Genomic DNA, 21917 nt, shown 5'->3' on the forward strand with positions numbered 1-21917 from the left:
TTCCAATAAAATTAATGAACTAAAAAAAGTTATTTACTAAAATGTGTTCACCTTCCATTGAATTTTTTTAAGAAATCAAATTAAATATGGATAAAGAGATGGTGCAACTTTCATAACAGCTCTAATCTCTTCTAACTTAATAATCCATGAGAATACCAGATTTTCTTCTGGTTCTTCATCAGTGAGTATGGACTTAGCTTTTCTTTTAGCGCTCAAGGCTAAAAGCATAGATCTACACCATGGAATGTAATTTCCTCCATTCAAGACCATGCTAAACTAGGATTATCACTATTATGTGTAATATGTTAATTATTCATACCTTGATCTCCACTGTTGTGATCATGATGCTCCATATTTTGATTTATGTTGCGATTGTGACTATGATCATGATTATTGTTGTTTTCTTCTTATTCACTTGAATCTGTATGACCTTCATATTGTCTCCGATTGGAGGAATCATGCTATGTTTTTGCGTACGATTTCTTGTTAACCTTTGGTGGCATCACTGGCTATTGTGATTTGTTATTCGTTGAATGATGAATCTACCATGGAAGCTCTAATACCATCTTAAGAACATCCTCCTTAATTATTTGTATTCATCCCATTTTATTAAATTATGAATTTGGTTTAGATATGAGTCCAATGATGAGATATTTGGTAGGTGAAACGTGAGATAGTGTAGGGTTCTGATTAATGGTTGAGATGAGTTATGAGGAGGTGCTCCACAAATATGAAGAGTAAAAAAATAAGGGAGTACTTAGTTAAACAATTTTATAGTAGAAAATGAGAATGACAATGGTTCATTCCCTTTGTTAATGTTTGGTTGCACACTTTTAATTTAAGAATGAGAATCACATTTACTTATCTATGGGAATCATTGATTCCCTCTTCCCTTCCCACCAATCAAATTTGATTCTCATTCCTTCTCAAATTTACCCAAAAAAAAAAAAAAAAAAACATTCCACGTTTTATTTTTTTCAAACTTTTCTTGTGTGATAGACCACGTTTGCTTTCAATACCTACCACATTAAGATAATCCACTCTATATATATTTTTTAATATAGAGATTTTTTTTCAAACATATGTTATATAAGATGTGATATATATCACACTAAATTTATTAAACCATACATTAATATAATATTTTATTTTACTTCAAAAAAAAATATAATATTTTATTATATTATCTAATAAATTTTTAGGTAATTAATTTATTAGTTCCTATATTTTGACAAAACACACTGTTTAGTCCCTGTATTTTCAAAAACACATGGTAAGGTCCCTAACCTCTTTCTCAGTGAACTGTTTAGTCCTTCTGCCTGTTTGTTATATTTTTTACCGTTTATGAATTCGAAAATGACTAAATTACCCTTTAATATTTACCTTCAAATTTCAGAAGAGGAAATCTAATTTAGAAGAAGAAACTATTTGTATGGAGAACAAGAAAAAGAACAGACTCAATGCTTACGAATTTGAACGATTAAGAAGAAAATCAAGAAGAATAACACTCAAAGTTGATTTCAGATGCAGTAGAGTTTAAAGGAAAGAAAAATAAAGGAAAAGAAGAACGCAAATCCAAATTGACTAATAGAATCTTCATGAGAGTCTAACGGTAGGGACTAAACAGTTCACCGAGAAAAACGTTAGGGACTAAACAGTTCATCGAGAAAAAGGTTAGAGACTTTACCGTGTGTTTTTTAAAATACATGGACTAAACAGTGTGTTTTGTCAAAATATAGGGACTAATAAATTAATTATCCTAAATTTTTTATTAGTTTGAAAAAGAAAATTTAATTTGGTTCTATTGTGATTCTGATTCCAATTTCCAAACTTGAACTAAACAATTTATAAAAATAACTGAATTCCGTTTCCGGATGAAACCAAACACTTGAATTAAACAGACATTCCAATTCTGATTCCGTAACATTCTGATTCCGATTCCGAGGTTTGAACCAAACGCTCCCTAAAAGAAAACCAAAAGGAGAGATAATAGGAAAGAGAGAAATGTGGGAGAGAGATGCGAATGTAAAAGAAGAGAGAAAATGGGTGAGAAGAGAACACAAGGATAATTGGGTTTTTTTGTTTTTTAGTGGGGTGTGCCATATGGGTTATGTGGCAAAATTTACCAGTAACTTACCGGTCAGTCAATCATCTCTAAATACAAGTATTTTTACATGCAAAAGTAAAAATAAGATAGCAACATGTGAAACATGTAATTTATTAAAGGTGAGGAGCTAAAGTTATCACTTTGGCTGATAATTATTTTCAAAAGAAACCCTTTCAACTAAAAAACCTTTCAACCAAAGAAGTAAAATTTTGAAAGAACTTTAGCAAAACCACCCACCAGGAAAGAAACATCGCATCTTATTGAATTGTCAGTCTGAATTATTCAAATTTGGGTTATTTTCCAGTAAAATAAATGTCTTTACGAAGAGAATACTGATCTAATGATTTAATTTTGAAAGAAAAAGAAGTTACTCAAGTGTTTGCTATTGGGAAAACAGAGCCGATGCGATCACCAAAGCGGTAGCACTTGATGTTAACAGGGTATGGACCCAGCTCTACATGGTTATCCTCTCCACCTACATAGAAACATAAAGTATAGAGCGCTACCTCAAACTCTGGGCTCGCACCAATTAATATGCTTGATACAGATTTCAGTACTCCATTCCATTCAAACTGACTTGTCAGCAACTGGGTATCTGACTCCGGCTGTATTTGTAAACATACACATATTATCAACATAACATATCAGATCTCTAAATCCATTTCAAAATAACAAAATACAACATTGAGATGTTCATGTAACACGAGAGGAACTAAATCTGCAACAAACATTTTCTCCCACGTCTTTGAAATTCACATGTATTCTCTCTTTTAGCTCCACATAATTGAACGTAGTGAGAGTAAGATCACTTACAATCTGGCCACGACGTCGAGGGAAAATATATCCTTGATAATCAACTGCACCTTTAGCTTCTTCCAGGTAAAACTGAAAGTAAAAAAGGAATATTGAAGAAAGATGTTATGTTTCACAACACATTCATGTCTTCAGTTTTAACTGTCATATGTAAAGAGTTAGAGTCTGTTTGGATGGAGGTTCTTGAAAGTTAAATAATGGAAGTTTAGTTTAATTATCTAATGTGAATACTAATGGTCGTTATTGCATCCTAATAATGTGTTCTTCAAGACGTGCCATGATGAAGAATTTATTAGTACAACATGAAGAAATTTTCTGTGTAAGAATCTTTTTAATCTTAAACTATTAACTATAAGATGTCTTTTTGGTTAGGCAATCTCAGTATGTATCGGGAAGTGAGACTTTTTGTAGCATTAATGTCCAAAATCAAGAAAATTAAAATATTTTTCATGTGCAGAATTCTCTAGAATTCTTGTTTTGAGTTTTCTGTTCTGAATGCAAAACATGTTTCGTTCCTCTTCATCCCCAACGTCAAGCAGTATGTAAAGGTTGAAACTCATTTTAAAAATGAGAGATCACCATGGAACTCAGAATGAAACAACGGCAGTAATATATACATATCTTTCTTCTAAAGAAAACATCAAAGCAAATTCCCATAAGACACACCTGAAGCCAATTATGGAAGCCAGAGACTTGTTGTTCCCCTCGTTGCTTAACTTCTCCAACAAAAACATGTTCAAAAGCAGAAGAAGATCCCGAAGTACCACCTCGCCCATAGAGATCGAACCAGAGACTTATCAATGTTCTTTTAAAATCACGATAATCTTCAGACACAATGCCTTTGAATGCAAGATATTTATGAAGATATTTAATAGGTGCAGTTCTGCTAATTTCTTCTATAAAAGCATTTTCCTCTTGCTTCTCTTCCGAAGTAACAACTTCTTTGTACCCTTCATTTGGATTATAATTATCAAGCAGAGAACAAAAGCGAGCAATTGTAGGCCTCCTTAATACATCATCATTTAGCCAGCTAAACAGGCATCCTTGTGCCATATCATCCTTCTGATATACCTTCTTGCCTTCACCACAATCAATTGCATAGTCCTTGCCAGGAACCAGACGATTTCTGTCCAGTTGCCAAAGCTTGTTGCAAGCTTGTGACAGGTCAGCAAGCTCCTCTTCTGAAGGTACTAAATACGAACTATCTTCAACTGCATCAGAGTATTCTTGTTCTCTAGAAGGCCTTTTATATAAATTCCAGTGATCCTTTTGAATCTGTCAAAATGGCATACAAAAATCAGTTGCAAATTCTTTTTTTGGCCCTGACTTTCATTATGAGTGCAAACAAATCAGACTCTTTCTTGATGATATCTATCCAACCTTAAAAGCATGTTTACATAAACTGGAGGCATTTAGGGAGAAATGGCAGTGCTCATAATCCAAACTACATTACAGGATCTTAACCATTTCGTTATCAAGTGCCTGCTGAAATGGTGCTTATCAGAGAGAGAGAGTGGTAAACTGGTAATATACCTTGTGTGATTGCTTAGGATGCTTTTTGCCAACAGTCTCCCAACCATCATTGCTTTCCGCCTTTTCCTCCTACATGTAAATTTAAAGGAAAACAATCAGATGGGCTCCGATTTTCAAGATCCACTAACGAATCAAAGGATTTAAATACGTGTGAAATTCAAATGGTGAAATGGCTATCTTAAAATCACATAATCATATAGAAGAACCTGTCGAGATGGCCTTGAAGGTCTCGAATCGCACTCCTCTTTGCGTCCTTCACTCTGCTATTAAAATTAAAATTGTCAAGGTTTGAGCTCCGATTTTGAAGATCCATAAACGGCCGAAGGATTTATATATACACTTGTTAAATTCAAATGATTAAATGGCTATCTTAAAAAATCATATAATAATATACAAGAACCTGTTCTGATCGCCTTGAAGGTCTCGAATTCCACTCGTCTTGAATTCCTTCACTCTGCTATTGAAATTACAATTGTCAAGATCTGAATGAAATGCAATGGAATCAGAATTCCAAACTTAAAGAAAAAATGAAGGGAAAGAAAAACGACCTGGTTGACCCTCTGATTATTGGGACGATAGCCATGGTTCTTAGTGTCATTGCTCACTGAATCATCATTGTCGTGATCCCCAGACACCACCTGCGTATTTTAGGGAAATATGAGTGAAAAGAAATAATAAAGTGAAAGACGTAAAGAGAAAGAGCGAACTGACTTGTGCCCAACTGGATCTAGATCGTTCTTCGTCTTTGTCACCTGCGCCAAGTGCAACGTCCATCAAACCTTTGATCATACCGTCCATTTTCGAGAGAGAGAGAAAGGAACCTGAAATCGATCAGGCACTTGAATTAAAGTAAGAAAGGTAGAGGAAGGTAAGATGGCGGGTAATGGCAATATCCGTAATTACAGCTAATTGCCGACATTTTTGTAACCAGGAGTGGTTTGACACGTCAGAGCAACTTTACAATACAACCTCACACAAATAGAAGTTAAAAGGCAAAAAGCATCCTGAGTCCCTTATCTTTTATTATTTGGTGTATTAAGCTTTCGATCTTTCATTTAGACACATTGAATTCCTGATCTTTCATTGTTTGGTGCATTAAGCCCTCGATCTTTCATTTAGACACATTGAGTTCTTGATCTTTCTTGATTGAGGGATGAGGGATCTTTCATATATGGATGTATTAGGTCCTTTTGTAAATCAATTCATATATGAGTGTATTAAGGGTCTGTTTGGTTCAACTGTTAGTTAGTAGATGTTACTGTTGATGTTAGTTGTTGTAGTAAGCTGTTTGTTGCCGCAGGAAAAAGTACTTTTCTTGAAAAGCTCCAAAATGATGCATTGTCTAGAGGAAATACTAAACGATGCGGTTATATAAACCTAACCAAACGCTATGTTTCCTGCGGTTTGGAGTAAAACGCTAATAATTAAACAACTAATAACAAACAGCTTACTACAATCGCAAACAGCTAACAGCAACAACAACATCTATTAACTAACAGTTGAACCAAACAGGCCCTTAATACACTCATATATGAATTGATTTACAAAAGGACCTAATACACCCATATCTGAAAGATCAATGGCTCAATGTGTCTAAATGAAAGATCGATGGATTAATGCACCAAACAATAAAAGATCAGGGGCTCAATGTGTCTAAATGAAAGATCGAGGGTTTAATGCACCAAACAATGAAAGATCAGGGGCCTCAGGATGCTTTTCGCCAAGTTAAAACTAAGGTTCTGGTATCCATCCGGTCTGTCAGGTTGGTGTATAAAAATTTATCTTTAGGTCCAGTCGGACTGAAATCCATTAAAATTTGTTTCTTTTTTGGGCGGGTTTGGAATTTATAAAAATAGCATGGATTGGTTTAATCCGGTCCGTTTATTAATATTAATTAATAAATTTGGATAATTAATTTATTAGTCCCTATATTTTAACAAAACACATTGTTTAGTCCTTGTATTTTTAAAAACACACGGTAAAGTCCTTAAACTTTTTCTCAGTGAACTGTTTAGTCCTTCCGTCTGTTTGTTAGATTTTTTACCGTTTATGAATTCAAAAATGACTAAATTACCCTTTACTATTTATCAGTCAAAAGCAATTCACACTTCTATGTCTTTCTCTCACAACTCGCGCTCACAAAAAAATGGAGAAGGATTGAATCTCAAATCACTCATGCTCACTCTTCCTGTTTGAATTGAAGGTAGAAATCAGCTCAAATCTCTCTCGCTTACTCTTCATGTTAGAATTGAAGGTGGAAATCCTCTTACTCTCAATGATGAGTTTAATTTACTCCATATTCTCAACTCATGTTTACTACCAACTGTTTCAGTGATGACGAAAGATGTTTCTGCTAATCCAAATTGACTAACAGAATCTTAATGAGAGCCTAACGACAGGGACTAAGCAATTCACCGAGAAAAACCTTAGGGACTAAACAGTTCATCGAGAAAAAGGTTAGGGATCTTACCGTGTGTTTTTGAAAATACAGGGACTAAACAATGTGTTTTATCAAAATATAGGGACTAATAAATTAATTACCCAATAAATTTATATATTTAATTTTAAGTATAAATTTAATTTTTTATTATTAAAAAGTATACATATATAGTTAGATGGGCTTATATGGTGGATTGAGATTTGATTTTTGAGTCGGAACCCAATCTGGTCCGAGCACGTCTAAATTAACAGTGGATTGGGTTACGCTGAGCTTGGGCTAAGCATTTTTAGACAAAAGCCCATTGGACCCGGCCCCAGTCCGACCCATGAACAGGTCTAATAAAAAGCAACAAAGAACTGTAAAAGGTAAAAAAATAGGGTAAATTCTAAAAACAACCCCTGTAGTTTAGTGTTGTTCAAAAAAAACCCTATGGTTTGTTTTTACAAAAAAAAAAGGACTGTATTATACGCCGTTACCCGAAAAACGAAAAATGGCTTAACACCGTTAATTTGATGATGTGGCAGAGGGGTAAAATTGGAAAAACCAATTTTTTTTAATTTTCCTTTTATTTTTCTTTTCTTCTTCTTCCTCCTCCTCCTTCTCCTTAACCTCATCGATTCCTTCAATTCAAATTCCTCATCGTCCGATACTCAAATCGCAGAACAAAGAGTGTTTTCCTGCAACTATTGTCGGAGAAAATTCTACAGCTCGCAAGCTCTCCACGGCCGATCTCTCGGAATTCAAGTTCATTCACTGATTCATAAGCCTCGCCATGGATTTTCCCCAAATCGATTTGGTAATTTTGTTTGCTGGTCGTCTAGACCTGCTGTCGGAAAGCTGCCGATGTCCGGCGGTGTCGCGAGGAGGTTCGATGTGGAGGCGGCGGAGCAAGGGTTTGGTAGTTATAGTTTAATGAGTAAGAAGGAAGATGAACATCATCAGTTGCAGGTCGTATGTGTTGCTGCATCTTCTGGCCGGCAACTATGGCGAGAACGGAAGTGAAGAATCCAAACAGGGGCGAGGTCGGATTGTCGCAGGTCGGATTAAGAGCGAAGCTGGGTTCAGATTTTAAAAATAAGAATATGGTGGTGAGTAGCATTTATTGGGGTTGAAATTGAAATTGTGAATGATCTTAGTAGTTTGCAGAAGAAAAAGAAGTTGCAGAAGAAGACGTAGTAGTTTGAAGAGAAGTAGAAGAAGAAGTGGGGTTGGGAATTTTTCATTATTATTTTAATTTTCTTTTTCTTTTTTCTTTTTTTTCTTTTTTATTTTTATTCGGACCATTTTACCACTCTGTCACGTCATCAAATTAACGGTGTTAAGCCATTTTCCGTTTTTCGGGTAACGGCATATAACACGGTCCTTTTTTTTTTGGTAAAAACAAACCACATGGGTTTTTTTTGAACAACACTAAACCACATGGGTTGTTTTTGGAATTTATCCAAAAAAAATATAAATGAATGATAACTCATATATTTCCTATAAATCCAAATCAGCAGAAAAGCAGCTGCAATCCAATCTTCATCTGTTAGGCTCTTCCAAATATTCGGATCTAATCATTTCTTTTATTGCAACAATGTAGATCTATTGATTTACGAAAAACATTAATTGTTTTCGCTCTTTCTAAATCCGAAAAAAGTATAAATGGAAAAATAATAGAGAGGAGATACAATTCAGACGGATAAAGAGATCGATAAAATATATGAATACCAACTAAAAAGAAAATAATACTTCAAAAGTAAGAAACCAAACCTAGTGGGAGGATCTTCCTCCTCAAAGTAGATAGCAAAAGATGTAAGTTTGAAACTTGATAAATTATGGGGTTGAAAGAGAAGAGATAAAGAGAAAGGAAGAGAGGAAGAGCAGAAAAAATCCAAATTTGAGAGATTTGTAGTTGGATAGTTAGCAAAGAAAGCGTCGTACGACTAACGTCCATTGTTGCATGAAAGTAGATCCACAGAGATAACTAAACTTGGACATTTTGGGTCTTCTCGGAGTTTTATCGGTGTATATGTATATTTGCATGCATGTTTAGGATCATTGGAGTCTAAATAGTATAGATCTTATTATTTTGTAAAGGTTTGCAAGATGAGTTTCAAAGAGCAGATCTCAACCTTTTAGTCATATGATGATGAATGTTTTAGGGTTTTGCTATTTACCGCTTCCTAAGTTTTGCTATTTACCGCCTCCAAAGTATTTATCACCGTTTCTGTTGTACAATTTTGCTCTTGGCATAATTTTTTTTTACAAAATTGGAAAAAAATTTGAGAGAAAATTCAAAATTTGGCCTAAACAGATGCGGCATCCGTTCGACCCATGGTAAGAATGGATGCCGCATCTGTTCGGCCCATGGTGAGAACGAATGCTGCATCCGCTCCCGCAATAGGCCGAACGGATGCGGCATCCGTTCCTACCATGGGTCGAACGGATGTCGCATCCGTTCCCACCATGGGCCGAACGGATGTCGCATCCGTTCCCACCATGGGCCGAACGGATGCCGCATCCGTTTAGGCCAAATTTTGAAATGTGCAAAATCGTAAAATTTTTAGTAACGAAAAATACTAAATCGTTCAATTTTTTGTGACGAAAAAATGCAAAATTCTCTAATTTTTTATGACGAAAAATGCAAAAGCGTCATGAAAAATATGTATTATTTTCATAAGTTCTTTGATAAAAAAAATTATAAATTTTAATGTTTCCGACTCGTAATCATCCATTTTCGGAGTTCGGGTTATTACACATCAATTATTTTCATAATTTCAATTATTGTTGTTCAGATTTATGATTTTGAAGAAAATTTTTAGTTTTTAATAAAATTATGAGAATGACAAAAAAGTCCAAATAGAAACGGTGATAAGTAATTTAAGAACGGTATTTAGCAGCTGACATGTTTTATCTGCGTCTCTGTATTTTCACCAAAAACCAAGGTTCCCCTTTTAACGGTTGGCTGGGCAAATATATAAACCTTTTTGCAGCTATCATTCGGTCGTGGAACAAAAAAAAAAGTGTACTTTTATTATTTCCTTTGATTTATGTATTGTTTCGTAAAATACTCATTCCTTTGTTTCATATTAAGACATATTTTCTCTTCTATCTTCATTGTGAAATATGTACCCACTTTTCCCATTTGTTTATATAATAATTTAATTATTTATATTTTAATGTGTGTTGTGTTAGCATTTTCACTAAAAAATAATTGCAACATTTTAAAAGATAAAAATGTTAAAATTAAAAATTTGTATCCACTGACTTATATTCTCTGTTTCAATAGGCGACTCGATAGACTGATTTCCTAATTGATTAAAAAGCGACTCTATCAAAATGTATTTTTGCACAAAAAAATTAAGGATTAATCTCTTACTTAGAGTAATTTTTATAAAAAATTATTCATTTAGGTTTAGTTGGGAAATATTTTCTTCGAAGAGACTGTTTTACAACCAGGGTTAGTATTAATTTAAATTTAAACTGCTCATTACGGCGCCATGTCCTAATGAGCAATGTTGGCAGGAATCCCTTAAAAGGTTAGGGTTAAATTTACACAATTTCATACGTTAGAGTTAAATCTGCACTTCATTTGAAACTGTCTAGAATATTTTATTGTGTTATTAACGCACTAAGTATTTTTTTTAGTAATATACTAAATATTTAACCTTAACGTTTCAAGAGAATTGCAGATTTAGCTCTAACGTATAAAATTGTGCAAATTTAATAATAACATTTAAAATTAAATTAAAATTTTATAAAACAAAAGTTCAATTTATATAGAATTTTATTTTTAAAATATAATATAATAAATTTTTAAAAAATAAATATTTATTTGGATAGTGGCTCCCTTTCAAGGGATTCCTGCCAACATTGTCCATTACGGTGTCATAGGCGCCGTAATGGACAATTTAATTTTAAATTAAAATTAATTTTAAACTCTGGTTGGGAAACAGTTATTTCCAGAGAAATATTTCCCAACCAGATCTAATGGAGTAATTTTTTTTGATAAAGATTACCCCAAATAAAGGATTAACTCAAAAATTAATAAGGTGAAAAAAGTCAACTTTTGGTACAGACGAGGTTTTCTAAAATAATACGTCAAAACAAATCCAATGCTCATGTTTAATTGTTCATGTTTTGATCTAACAACGGATCACTTTTCACCAAAACCGCTTTTCGCACGGTATTGGCGACTCTATTGGAGAATAAAGTATACTTTATTTCTTGATTGTTTGAGATGAATTAGAGGAAATTTAGTTTTTTATTTCTTGGTTTTTTAGTAACTTTGTGGAAAAGGTGAATTGACCCGTTCTTTCTTGATTGTTTGGAATAAACTTAGAGAAAAGTGAATTAGCCATTTCTTGATCTCTTAAGAAGTTGAAGAAATTTATATTTGGTTTTTATGTTTTATGAAAACGTCATAGTATTTTATGAAGCAACAAAACTTGGATTCAATTGAAAATTTTAACATCTAAACTCTTTTAAAACAATATATACACTAGTCGCATCACATCACAAAACTATCACACACATTCTGATGGTCCTTATTCAGTCGCGTGTTGCAAATATTTGGTATCATTACTTTCATGGATACATATCCAATTTTTTTGCCTCACCGCTTGTAGCCTCATTACTATTTATACACCATTTGACCCTTAAATGTGGATGTAGATATATTATACTATTAGAGCCTATGGTTCTTATTATCCAACTAAACTCATGCAGTAAACTTAGACATATCCCTTAGGAATTACCAAAATGTATGAAATGATTGATCAATCTTGCATTATGAAAGCTCATTGTCATTCCATGTCAATGCGAAGTTGAAATTTCACCTAGAAAATATGATTCTTTTTTACAGCATAGAGTTATAAGACTGGAAGGGTGTGCATACTATATTCGTGAAGAAAATGTATGTGCTAACCATTTGTTCGTTTTGTTTCCTTTTGAAACATATTTGTGGTGTACGATTATGTTTAGATACGGTCGTTGTCTTTGGAGAGATATCATGCCTTTTAAGGTAGTTCATACGCTGTCATACCGTCAATTTTATTTTATAAAGACACATCATACTATGTGTTTTGTTTTGTAAGATATGTCACGTGTCCATTTTGTTGTGTGAAAAAGTTGTCATCGTGATATTTGTTTTATTTTGTAAAAAACGCGTCATAATATCCATTTTGTTTTGTGAAAAAATGCGTCGTCATATTGTCCATTTTTCTATAAAATGTGACATCATGATGTCTGCTTTATTTTGTAAGAAATACATTGATATGCTGTATGTCTTATGTTCCGTGCGCATTCTAATGTATGTATTTCACTAAGTGTGTCTACAAATATGTCATGTGTCTGGTATTATGTGAATGCGGATTGAGTTATATGATATGTATATGCATGATGTATTCTTTTTACTAACCATATACATATCCATACATACATTCATCATCATGATCCATGCATACACGGTTTTATTCTTATGGTTCAAAAGTCTATTCGTGATTACTGTTTCTTTACAATGCAAAGGGGTGATGATTTTCTGGCATTGATTGTATATGTAAATGATATGTTAATCACAAGCACATTCGACTCTATGATTATATCAGTCAAAGATGAATTAGATAGAACTTTTACTATAAAAGTATCTTGGTATAGACAAGTACTTTTTGGGAATAGAAATTGTTAGGTCATCTACTGACATTTTTCTTACTTGGCAAAAGTATATCAGAGATCTTCTTGAAGATTTAGGAATGAAGGAAGCTAAGACAGTTAATAGTCCTTTTCCTACAGAGATTGATTTCAACACAATTGCAAATAAGTTTGAATATGTTGACAAATACAAAAGACTAGTTAGGAGGCTACTCTATTTGAGTTTCACTACACCGGATATAGGATATATCACTCAACAACTTAGTCAACTTTTAAATGAGTCTTCTCTAGCTCATATGTAGATTGCATTACATGTTCTGCAATATTTGAAGGCCATAGTAGATATAAGACTATTTTATTCTACAACTAATGATCTTAATCTCTATGCTTACTATGATTCAGACTAGGGACAATGCAAAGTCACCAGAAAATCAGTGACATGGTATAATATAATGCTGGGAGAATCTTTGATTTCATGGAAATCTAATAAGCAAAATATAATGACCAAATCTTCCGCTAAGGCATGATACAAGGCTATGACCACGATAGTATATGAGCTAAAATGGTTGGTTTATCTATTAAAAAGAGTTTAAGTAAAACCATCTTTACCCATTGCATTGCATTGTGATAATCAGTCTGCAACATATATAATCTCTAACCCTGTTTTTCATAAACAAACTAAGCATATACATATAGATTGTCATATAATTAGAGAAGTGCTTACTTAATGGTTTTGTTACTACAACATACATAGCTTCAAGATTGCAACTTGCAGAAGTGCTTACCAAACCTTTGAATGCAAATCAAATGCAGCCAAGTTTGAACAAGCTTCAATGGTCATTACTTGTCTATACTATTAAGTATGTAAAGCAGTATAAATAGACATACCTCATTTTGTATGATTACTACTAAATAAATAAAAAGGAATTGTTTTCTTCACTCATATTTACTTTAACAGAGTCTTATCCTTTTCAGCCTCTTCGCTATAGTCGTATATAACGAAGCTCTGACTCATGGCCATCAACTCCTCGAAGGATCGAGGCAGATCAATGTAGCACTTTTGTCTCAATGCTTCATAGCTAGTGCCTTTGGCCAAATTGTTAGTAGCAACTTTCAAATTTAGAAACTTGACAAAAAAAAAGCCATTTTTTGAAACCCAGTGAGGTAATCACGGAGTGACTCTATGGTCCGTTAGGAGGACATTATGTATATGACTTGATAGCTCGTACAAATTGAGCAACAAAAATATCATTATGATATCTAAATGAGTTTATAGATCCCGTTAGAGAGTAGTTGCTTGCACATCATCATGTCGTCGTACATATACAAATTCATCATGCTTATAAATGTTGCACAATACTTGTGTGGGTCTTCTACCCCATGTAATGAGAGGTAAATGCGGTTTTGATGTGCCAAAAAAGGTGTATCTGCGGAAGTGGAGTGTATCGAGAACTCTCTTATCAAAAAGCACTGGAAAACCTTCAAAGTTCCTCAGTTGTAGGATTCTCAAAGTTGTGGATCATAAGCATCAACACTTTTCCTTTTGACGAATTTTACTCTCAGGATTGGTATTTGTCGTATTTCACTTCGAGCTATTCGACGTGTTTCTCAACTCCTAACCCGCTCGAGGGAGAGAGCTTTTTCTCTAATGAGGTAGCATGCATGGAAAACGCCCGAGTAGTATCTCTACCTATCATTAGGACATTTGGGTTCCGATGCCCCAATAACATGTTCATTATAAGACGAGGTCTCTTCTTCCCCAATCATCGAGGAGACACGCATGTTCCTCGAGGAAAGATGGTCTTGGTGTATTGCACTTGTCGGAAAATTTCTTCCATGCTATTGAGTTCTAGTTTGCTAGTCGGGAAAGTTCATCAAGTTCTAGAGGTGAAGGAATTAAATTCCATTCGCTACACTAAATATTAGATCTAATCCAACTTCTTGAGGTTGACTTATTTTGAAAATGTTGACCTACACTAAAATAACCCTGATATAAACTCTAATACTAAAGCCAGTAAGATAAAAAAAAATAGAGAAAGAAAGTAAATAGCCATATCATAATGACTAGAGACAAAATGTTGATAGATGGAAGTAGCTAGATTGGCGGTAATGTGAGACGGTTCAGTGGACCTTCTTTCTTGATGAAATCCTACTTTCCTGTGGACTTCCTTTTGAAGCAATTCGGGCATAAAGGGAATTTATACATGTAATTGCTATCATCAATATACAATAGTTTATTCTCCCTTTCACTGTGTTTACAATGATGAAGTGGCTATAACTCGGATTGAAAAATAAGAGACTTACTACAGGAAAGATGTATAATGGCAATGCAAGTAATATTCTTTCAAAAGTGTCATGCAAATTTCTAGATGGAATGGATCCGAAACACTTATATTTATAGATGTAATTGCTATCATCAACATACAATAGTTGATTCTCCCTTTCACTGTGTTTACAATAATGAATTGGCTATAACTCAGGATTGAAAAATAAGACTTACTACAGGAAAGTTGTATATTGGCAAGTAATATTCTTTCAAAAATGTCATCCAAATTTCTTAAACTCAAATAGATTGGTCAGAGAGAGGATCATCCACCACTCTCATTGGTTTCCAATCAGATTCTTCCTTCACTTGTCTTAGAGCAGCAAAATGAAGAGCATCACTTTTGACTTGGTAAATATGACAAGCCCACGGGTACGAGTTTTTATTTGACCAAATCTTCTGCTCCTCAAATTCTGTTTGCTCCGCTATTGATTCTGCTACACACCATACTCGATTCATTGCTGGTTCCTCAAAACTATCAACAGCTACACATCCCGGAGATACAAAGCCCTCCGGAGCCCTTGGATGCCAAATTGATACTGCACTTTTGTAGTCATCTGAACAATTCCTCCATACCTGTAAAGAAACTAGTGTTATTCTATTTGTAACAACATGAATTCTTCTTATTCCTATCAATAACCAAGATTTCTTACCAAGTCATAACCTACAGGAGCTGCAAACAATCTCTCAACGTATCGGTAAATAGCAGCCACGTTTGGAGGATGACTGCCAACACGAGCTATATCTCCGATGGAGACATACCTGGATTAACATAATATTCAGTTATCAGAAGGATACGAGTGAAAAACTAAGATGCAACTAGACTCTAAATGGAGAAATGACTCACAATACCATGCTGTTACAGAACCTTGCAATAGTTGCATCATGTACCTCGGGCTATTAAAATAATGCAATATCTTAAAACAAGCAATCAATTGACTCTTATTTAGCGTGCTTCAAAGACGCCTTGAAGATTATATTTATACGGGATCAAACTCATTACACACCTTCTACGAATATCATTGTCCCTTGTCCTCCTATGCTACACAATATCTTACAACTTCACTATTTGCTATACATACCAACTCTTTGTTACTTCAAAATTCCAAAGACATGGTTGAAGTAATTACAAAACAAGATGGTGTCAGTTCATGTTTCTTCTGGTTTACCTGATTGATGATAGAACCCTTACCTAAATCTAAAAGAGAGAAAAAAAGACTAAAAGAAGTAAAAATTCCATTAACCCATCTTCAAAACATAAATAGCACTATGATAGAACCCTACTTAAATCTAAGAGAAAAAGAGACTAAAAGAAGTAAAAATTCCATTAACCCATCTTCAAAACATAAATAGCACTAATTAAAATTTTCAGCCTACATCATAACATATCCAAGAAAGACGAAAACTTCAAATCATACAAGGTTACAGCAGAGAATTTGAATATGTAATAATGTAAAAGTAACAAACAGCAGTTACCCATTGGGACAAATGGGTCTCCAAATGCTACATATTCTGTCATCCTCCAGATCCTGAAAAACAAGTAGATGCTTTATTTTAAATTTCAAGGAATGAAACGAAACATAATCTAGCATGCAACAGTGTATACCACCCAATTCAAAACATCTATTAGACCAAAATTGAGCGATCGTTATGTGGAAAAGCACCTGTTTCCTGCATAATTTGTATCGGCCTTTAGGTTCTCGCTCGCTGCTCCAAATCTTTGAAAAGTTGATACTATGTCTGATGAACTTCCCTTCATCAGATGCAGTAGTGGATGAAGATGTCTCCCTTAACTTGAAAATTGTTTTACTCGGGATATGTTGTTCTCCTCCATTGGCTTCACCCGGAGAAAAGTAGACATGCCTCTGACTTGAAGGAACCTAAACAAAACACCACGGAGAAAAACCTATTAGAATCACATAATAAAATCACTCATCTCAGAATCAATGCAATCCAAATCACATGTATGCTGTCTAATATAATTACAAATTTTTATCTATGCAACAACCTTTAAAGTTGATCTTTTTGTATCAGACTGGTACATTTTCCACACCCTACGGATTGCAGAACATATTCTAACAGCTTGAGGTTCATTCTCATCAGACTCATCTTCAACATTACATTTTATGACTCGAACAAAATTTTCTGATCTTTTAAAGTGCTTGAGATGGAGGAGTAAGTGAGAAGCTTGACGATGACCTGCTTTTGCCAGCTCCAAAGCCATAAGGTCCTCCCATGGCACATCCCACATGATCTTGGAAGGTTTCTTGTCCATCTTGTCTAGAGATGAGCACTAGATACAAGTAGAACAGAAAGAATGTTTGTCATGAAACCCTATCTAGAAAGAAAACAGAAAATATATTAAATTAGAAAACTGTTTGTGAATATGTAGGGATTATCCTCTTTTACTAACCTGCAGCAGCATGGCCCTTTTGTTGCTCACTAACACAATCCTTTGATAAGGTACGAAAAATAGTTCTTCAAAATAATCAGACCAAGCAAATTTTGACGGCTCCTTAAATATTTCAGTACAGCCAAAACGTCGACTTGCCTCCGCAAGGTAAAGTATCATCTGGACACCAATAGGAGAAAGTTAAAAGCCTATATACTAAGAATTGTATCAGTATTTTCAGAGAAACTTAGATTATTACTGATCTTGGCGGTAAAATACAATTTCAAGTCCTAAATATCTTTAATAAGCTGCATTTTGGTCATTGTCATGTCACTTTTTTTATCCCTCCTTTTTGAGGGATCTATATAAGAGAGATTCACATTTTTTGAATGAAAAAAAAAAAAAATTTGCCTATTCAGTTGTCATATACCAAAAAGTCATTCAAGCCGAAACGCTAGGAACTCCCTAAATTAAACTTATACATAAGAAATAGCAACTGTACCTGCCCCATAGCTTCTTTCTCAGAATAATCTCTAAGTATACAATCAGCATGAATTGCCCGGGGGTTTCTAACTCTCTGGAAGGTGGTCTTATTACTCAAACCCTCTAAGCAGTTGGAACAACTTGCACCGATTCCATCAACAGTAAGCGAGAAAAAATCAAATGCACCACTAACTGGTTGCACAATAAATCCCAAAAATGCACGCCCAAGTCCATGAGCAAGTCCTAAGAGACCATTTTGCCTGGCACTCTCCATTGGCTTTGTCAGCACTCCAGATACCCCAAAGGCAAAACCTTGTGCCAGAGCTTCTGTTCCTTTTACAATTCCATCACCTACCCCTGTGATTCTCCTTAATCCCACCTGTTCACATGTTTTAATATAGTTTATGACTTGGATTAGCAAATAACACCACTGGGTTTTAATATAGTTTATGACTTGGATTAGCAAATAACACCACTGGATATAGTAGTTTAACCAAGTCACCTGCTTAGAGCGTAAGTGCAGAAATTGTCCATCAGTTGAAAGTTCAGCAAATCCTTTACTTAGAGAAGCCAATGTTGAACTTGTCATACCAAGTACATCTACAGAAAATATTAGATGCAAAGGATTATGGATCAGGTCTCTCCAAATGCGGTTTCCAATGGCAGGAACAATGGAACTCTTTCGCATAAATCTGTCTTTATGCATAACCCTCCTCAAATGGACCTAAATAGAGAGACAATAATGTTACATCTCTTCTCTGAAAACTCGAGTCTTGACATCATTTTAGTTTTTAGATGGATAGTTGTTAAAAGCATCAAGAAAATAAAATAAAGCATCAAAATGCAACATCCATTCACTGATTGGATAAAAAAAAAGGCACTCTAGAATCATTGCACACTTCACAATGTATAATGCACCAGTTTTTACATTTAAGGCGGATCATTGTATTAGGCCATGAATTATGCATTCACTAGTACTAACAATAGAGAACAAGCATCAGTCAGGAAAAAAAAAAGAAAAGAACAAGCACTTGCAGGCCTCCAAATATATACTGTAATCAAAGCAGAAGCTACAGAAGCAAGCTTGAAACAATCTATGCAACAGTTAGAACTCCCTCTCTCTCTCAGATCTAAGATGAAACTATGCTCTGCAAGTTCATAGATTGTTCAAAGTTGTCTGTTGATTTTCTTCATCAATATTGTATTCTTATTAAACTTATTTTGTCAAACAGTTGGAATGTAGATCTATTTCTAATGTTTTCTCAAAAATCACAATTTACTTGTCTTCTACTACCATCATCTAATAGACTAATTATTTTGTAATAAAACTAAATTACTGCACAATAATTCTCCAAACTTCTCCTTTGGAAGCTCACCCCTTATGGCACAACCACATAGAGAAGGCAGGATAATGGAATCAAACGTAGCTATTATTAGCATTAATGACCAGTTTATGGTAATATGCAAAAAACATTATGATTTTAGGGTAGCTGAGAAACAATTTGCAATTTTAGGGTGATCAGCAGAGTCAAAACAAGCAAACTGCCAGTCTTACCAATGTTGACTTACCAACACGAATGATAAATCTAAAATACATTAATGAAACTGAAAATATACGGAAACATAAGGATTTCTAATGTTATTTGCCCAAAATAATGGCAGACAGGACTGTTACAACATGCTACTTCTATAGCTAGTTATTTTGTATCAGTCATCATTGATCAGTCAACAGCAATCATTATTCTGCTAGTTTGATTATCAATTTGTTCACTTTTATATCAAGTTTTGTACTACCAATACACTTTTGACAAATTTTCCTTTATTTATGGTAAGAGAAACGTTTAGTATCAATGCACACAATTCTATAAGAGCATCTCCAAGAGGCTCTTAGTTCACTCTCTAAAAATAATATTAACAATTGACTCTTCATTAAAATACATGCCATCTCCAACAATACTCCTCATCTCACTCCTTATTTATTTATTTTTATCATTAAAATTATTATGTATTGTTACATTTACCAATAGTGAGGAAAGAGACTCCTCAACAATAAATTATTAATGAAAAGTGAAATAAAGAGTGGATTAGGAGGGGAGAGAGCCTCCTCAATAATGGAGAGGAAATTAAGCCTCTTAGTGATTTGAGGAGGAACTAAGAGGCTTTTGAAGTTGGATTTTGCCACAAAATATAACTTAAGAGCCTAAAGAAGAAGTCTCTTGGAGATGCTCTAACTAAGCCATAATAATTAAGAGGAAAAAGAATTTTCATATAAAAAGTAGAGTTTTAAGAGAAAACTATCAAGGGTAAATTAGTCATTTTTAATATTGTAATTAATACTTCATTAGTCGTAGTGAAAAACCTTAAAACGACATACAAAAAAAGAAAGGAAGGAGTAAATTATAAGGACTTTGCAATGATCAACTTTTTTGTATAATCCAATTTAGTTCACAAGGAATCTATGCCATAGTGCAAGTGTTTAGGACAGAAAAACAAACACACTTAAAAGGTAACTCATACATTTACATGTCTAGAATTTCAAGAGAACAAATTGGGTCTTATTGAAGTAACTGAACTGAATAACTTTTTCCATTACTTTAATGGGTAAATTGCATAGACCATCTCTAAACTTTGAGTCAGGTTTCAGAATACAACAAAACTTTAATTTGTTGCAAAAAGAATCACAAATTAACTTAGTTGCATAGAAAACCAAAATCCACCATTAACCTGACTGAAATTCTAACCTAACAGGAAAATCACATTTCTTTCATGTCACGTCCTTTGACTCTCACGTAAGCACTAAATAAGAAAATTAAAAAAACATTGATGTTGATGAGGATAAATTTTCTCTCATTGATAATCTTTTATTTTTAATTTTCTTACTAGATGCTTACATGGAATTCAGTGACATGCCCAAGTGTCATATTGATGTCAAGCATTACGATGAATTAAGGGATGATGGTCAAATTTTCCCTAACGTTAATGGGAAAGATCAATTTTACCCTTACCGTACAAAATAGCTCAATTTTTCTCCCATGGTAGAAACTTAAGCTCAATTTAACCATCATGATAGATAACCTAGTCCAACTTTAACCTTTTGTAAGTAAATAGGTACGAAAATTAGCGACGGAATACTGGGAAAGGGAAAAATTGAGCCGTTTTGTAGGATGAGGAAAAAATTGAGCTTTCCAATTACCTTAGGGGGGAAATTGTCCCTTATCCCATGAATAAAATACCAATTTTTAATGACTTTGATTTTCTACACAATGAAATTGAAGTTTTATGATTTTTCTAAAATAAATTGAAGTTTTAAGGCTTTTGTGAACCTTGACCCAAAGTTTAGGAACAGCATGGGCAATTTACCTCTACTTTAATAGTAAGTTGCTGAACTGACCTGAATTTTGAATGCATTTCCAACAGCAGACAAAATGGGACTCCAAACACCTAGAACACCATGAGGTCTCTGTGCTGGTGCCGTCTCTAGGGAAACCTTCAGCCTTATTTCTGAAACATCTATTAGCCTGAACAGATGAGAAGAACAGCCTTCTTTAAATTCAAATCGAAAAAAGTATCCATCTTTGTATCTCTTAGACATAAAAATTCCATAGGCAGGATAAATTCACTTCTTGAAGGACAAGGATGTTTAATGAATCCTCCTCACCCCAACCACCCCACCTGAGTTTTTGCTCATGATAAAAATCAACTATAAAGAAAGCATCCCAATACAAACTTTATGAGCTTGGCACACGCACAACTTCAATGAAAACAAGGTGAATAAAACAAGTAGAAAAGAGGGCTCGTTATAATATTAACAAGCTCGAGCCGAGCTACGAGCTCAAATTTGTGTTTGAGCTCGGCTCATTTAGAAGTTCGTTTGTTCACAAGCTGCTCATTTATTTTGTTCGTTAAGCATGTTCATGAACAAAGAGGAATGGGAGGAGGAGAAGTGAATGTGATGAAGATATGAAGTGATCTAATGATGATTCAGAAAAAAAAAAAAAAAAAAACCTAAATCCCTTTCCTATTCTCCTAATCTAATTAATATTTTACTATAATATCAAATAAAAGAATTTCGAAATTGGCCATAAATCAAATTATAATTATTAAATATAAATAATATTCAATATTATTCATGAGCTTATTGACGAGTTTCTACCGAGCTTGTTTCTGAGCCCCTATCAAGGTTGTTCGTATACAT

At 34.0% G+C, this 21917-nt stretch overlaps 2 protein-coding genes across 3 annotated transcripts in view; both read right to left on the reverse strand.

Moving 5' to 3' along the window:
• Positions 1-2346: 2346 nt before the first annotated feature.
• LOC136233337 (uncharacterized) lies at positions 2347-5352 on the reverse strand. Of its 2 annotated transcripts, none has more exons than XM_066022971.1 (8): positions 5165-5352; positions 5002-5091; positions 4854-4907; positions 4660-4716; positions 4454-4522; positions 3587-4195; positions 2921-2992; positions 2347-2712 (listed from the first exon to the last, which is right to left on the reverse strand). In XM_066022971.1, exons 1-8 carry the CDS (start codon positions 5249-5251, stop codon positions 2479-2481), a joined length of 1272 nt encoding a protein of 423 aa, XP_065879043.1. In that variant the 5' UTR covers positions 5252-5352; the 3' UTR covers positions 2347-2478. The 2 variants fall into 2 exon arrangements, with proteins under 2 accessions (XP_065879043.1, XP_065879044.1); XM_066022972.1 differs by having other exon boundaries at positions 4660-4713; positions 5165-5351.
• A 9549-nt stretch (positions 5353-14901) lies between these two features.
• The window catches only part of LOC136233426 (uncharacterized), a 62845-nt gene continuing 55829 nt past the window's right edge, over positions 14902-21917 (reverse strand). Inside the window, exons 56-64 of the mRNA XM_066023081.1 lie at positions 21114-21240; positions 18225-18446; positions 17742-18101; positions 17261-17419; positions 16856-17140; positions 16512-16727; positions 16324-16376; positions 15501-15609; positions 14902-15423 (exon numbers count right to left, since the gene is read on the reverse strand). Of these exons, the coding sequence (XP_065879153.1) occupies positions 15088-15423; positions 15501-15609; positions 16324-16376; positions 16512-16727; positions 16856-17140; positions 17261-17419; positions 17742-18101; positions 18225-18446; positions 21114-21240 (1867 nt within the window). The 3' untranslated portion in view covers positions 14902-15087. The remainder of the gene's footprint in view (positions 15424-15500; positions 15610-16323; positions 16377-16511; positions 16728-16855; positions 17141-17260; positions 17420-17741; positions 18102-18224; positions 18447-21113; positions 21241-21917) is intronic.

Source organism: Euphorbia lathyris, chromosome 6, assembly GCF_963576675.1.
Source record: "Euphorbia lathyris chromosome 6, ddEupLath1.1, whole genome shotgun sequence".
In the NCBI taxonomy this organism is placed as follows: Eukaryota; Viridiplantae; Streptophyta; class Magnoliopsida; order Malpighiales; family Euphorbiaceae; genus Euphorbia; species Euphorbia lathyris.

Coding starts and splice junctions, on each gene's coding strand:
- LOC136233337 (XM_066022971.1), bottom strand. CDS start 5,251: ATGGACGGTATGATCAAAGGTTTGATGGACGTTGCACTTGGCGCAGGT. Junction 4,717..4,853: donor CTTCAAGGCGATCAGAACAG/GTTCTTGTATAT, acceptor TAATTTTAATAG/CAGAGTGAAGGACGCAAAGA. Junction 2,993..3,586: donor GCTTCCATAATTGGCTTCAG/GTGTGTCTTATG, acceptor TTTTACTTTCAG/TTTTACCTGGAAGAAGCTAA.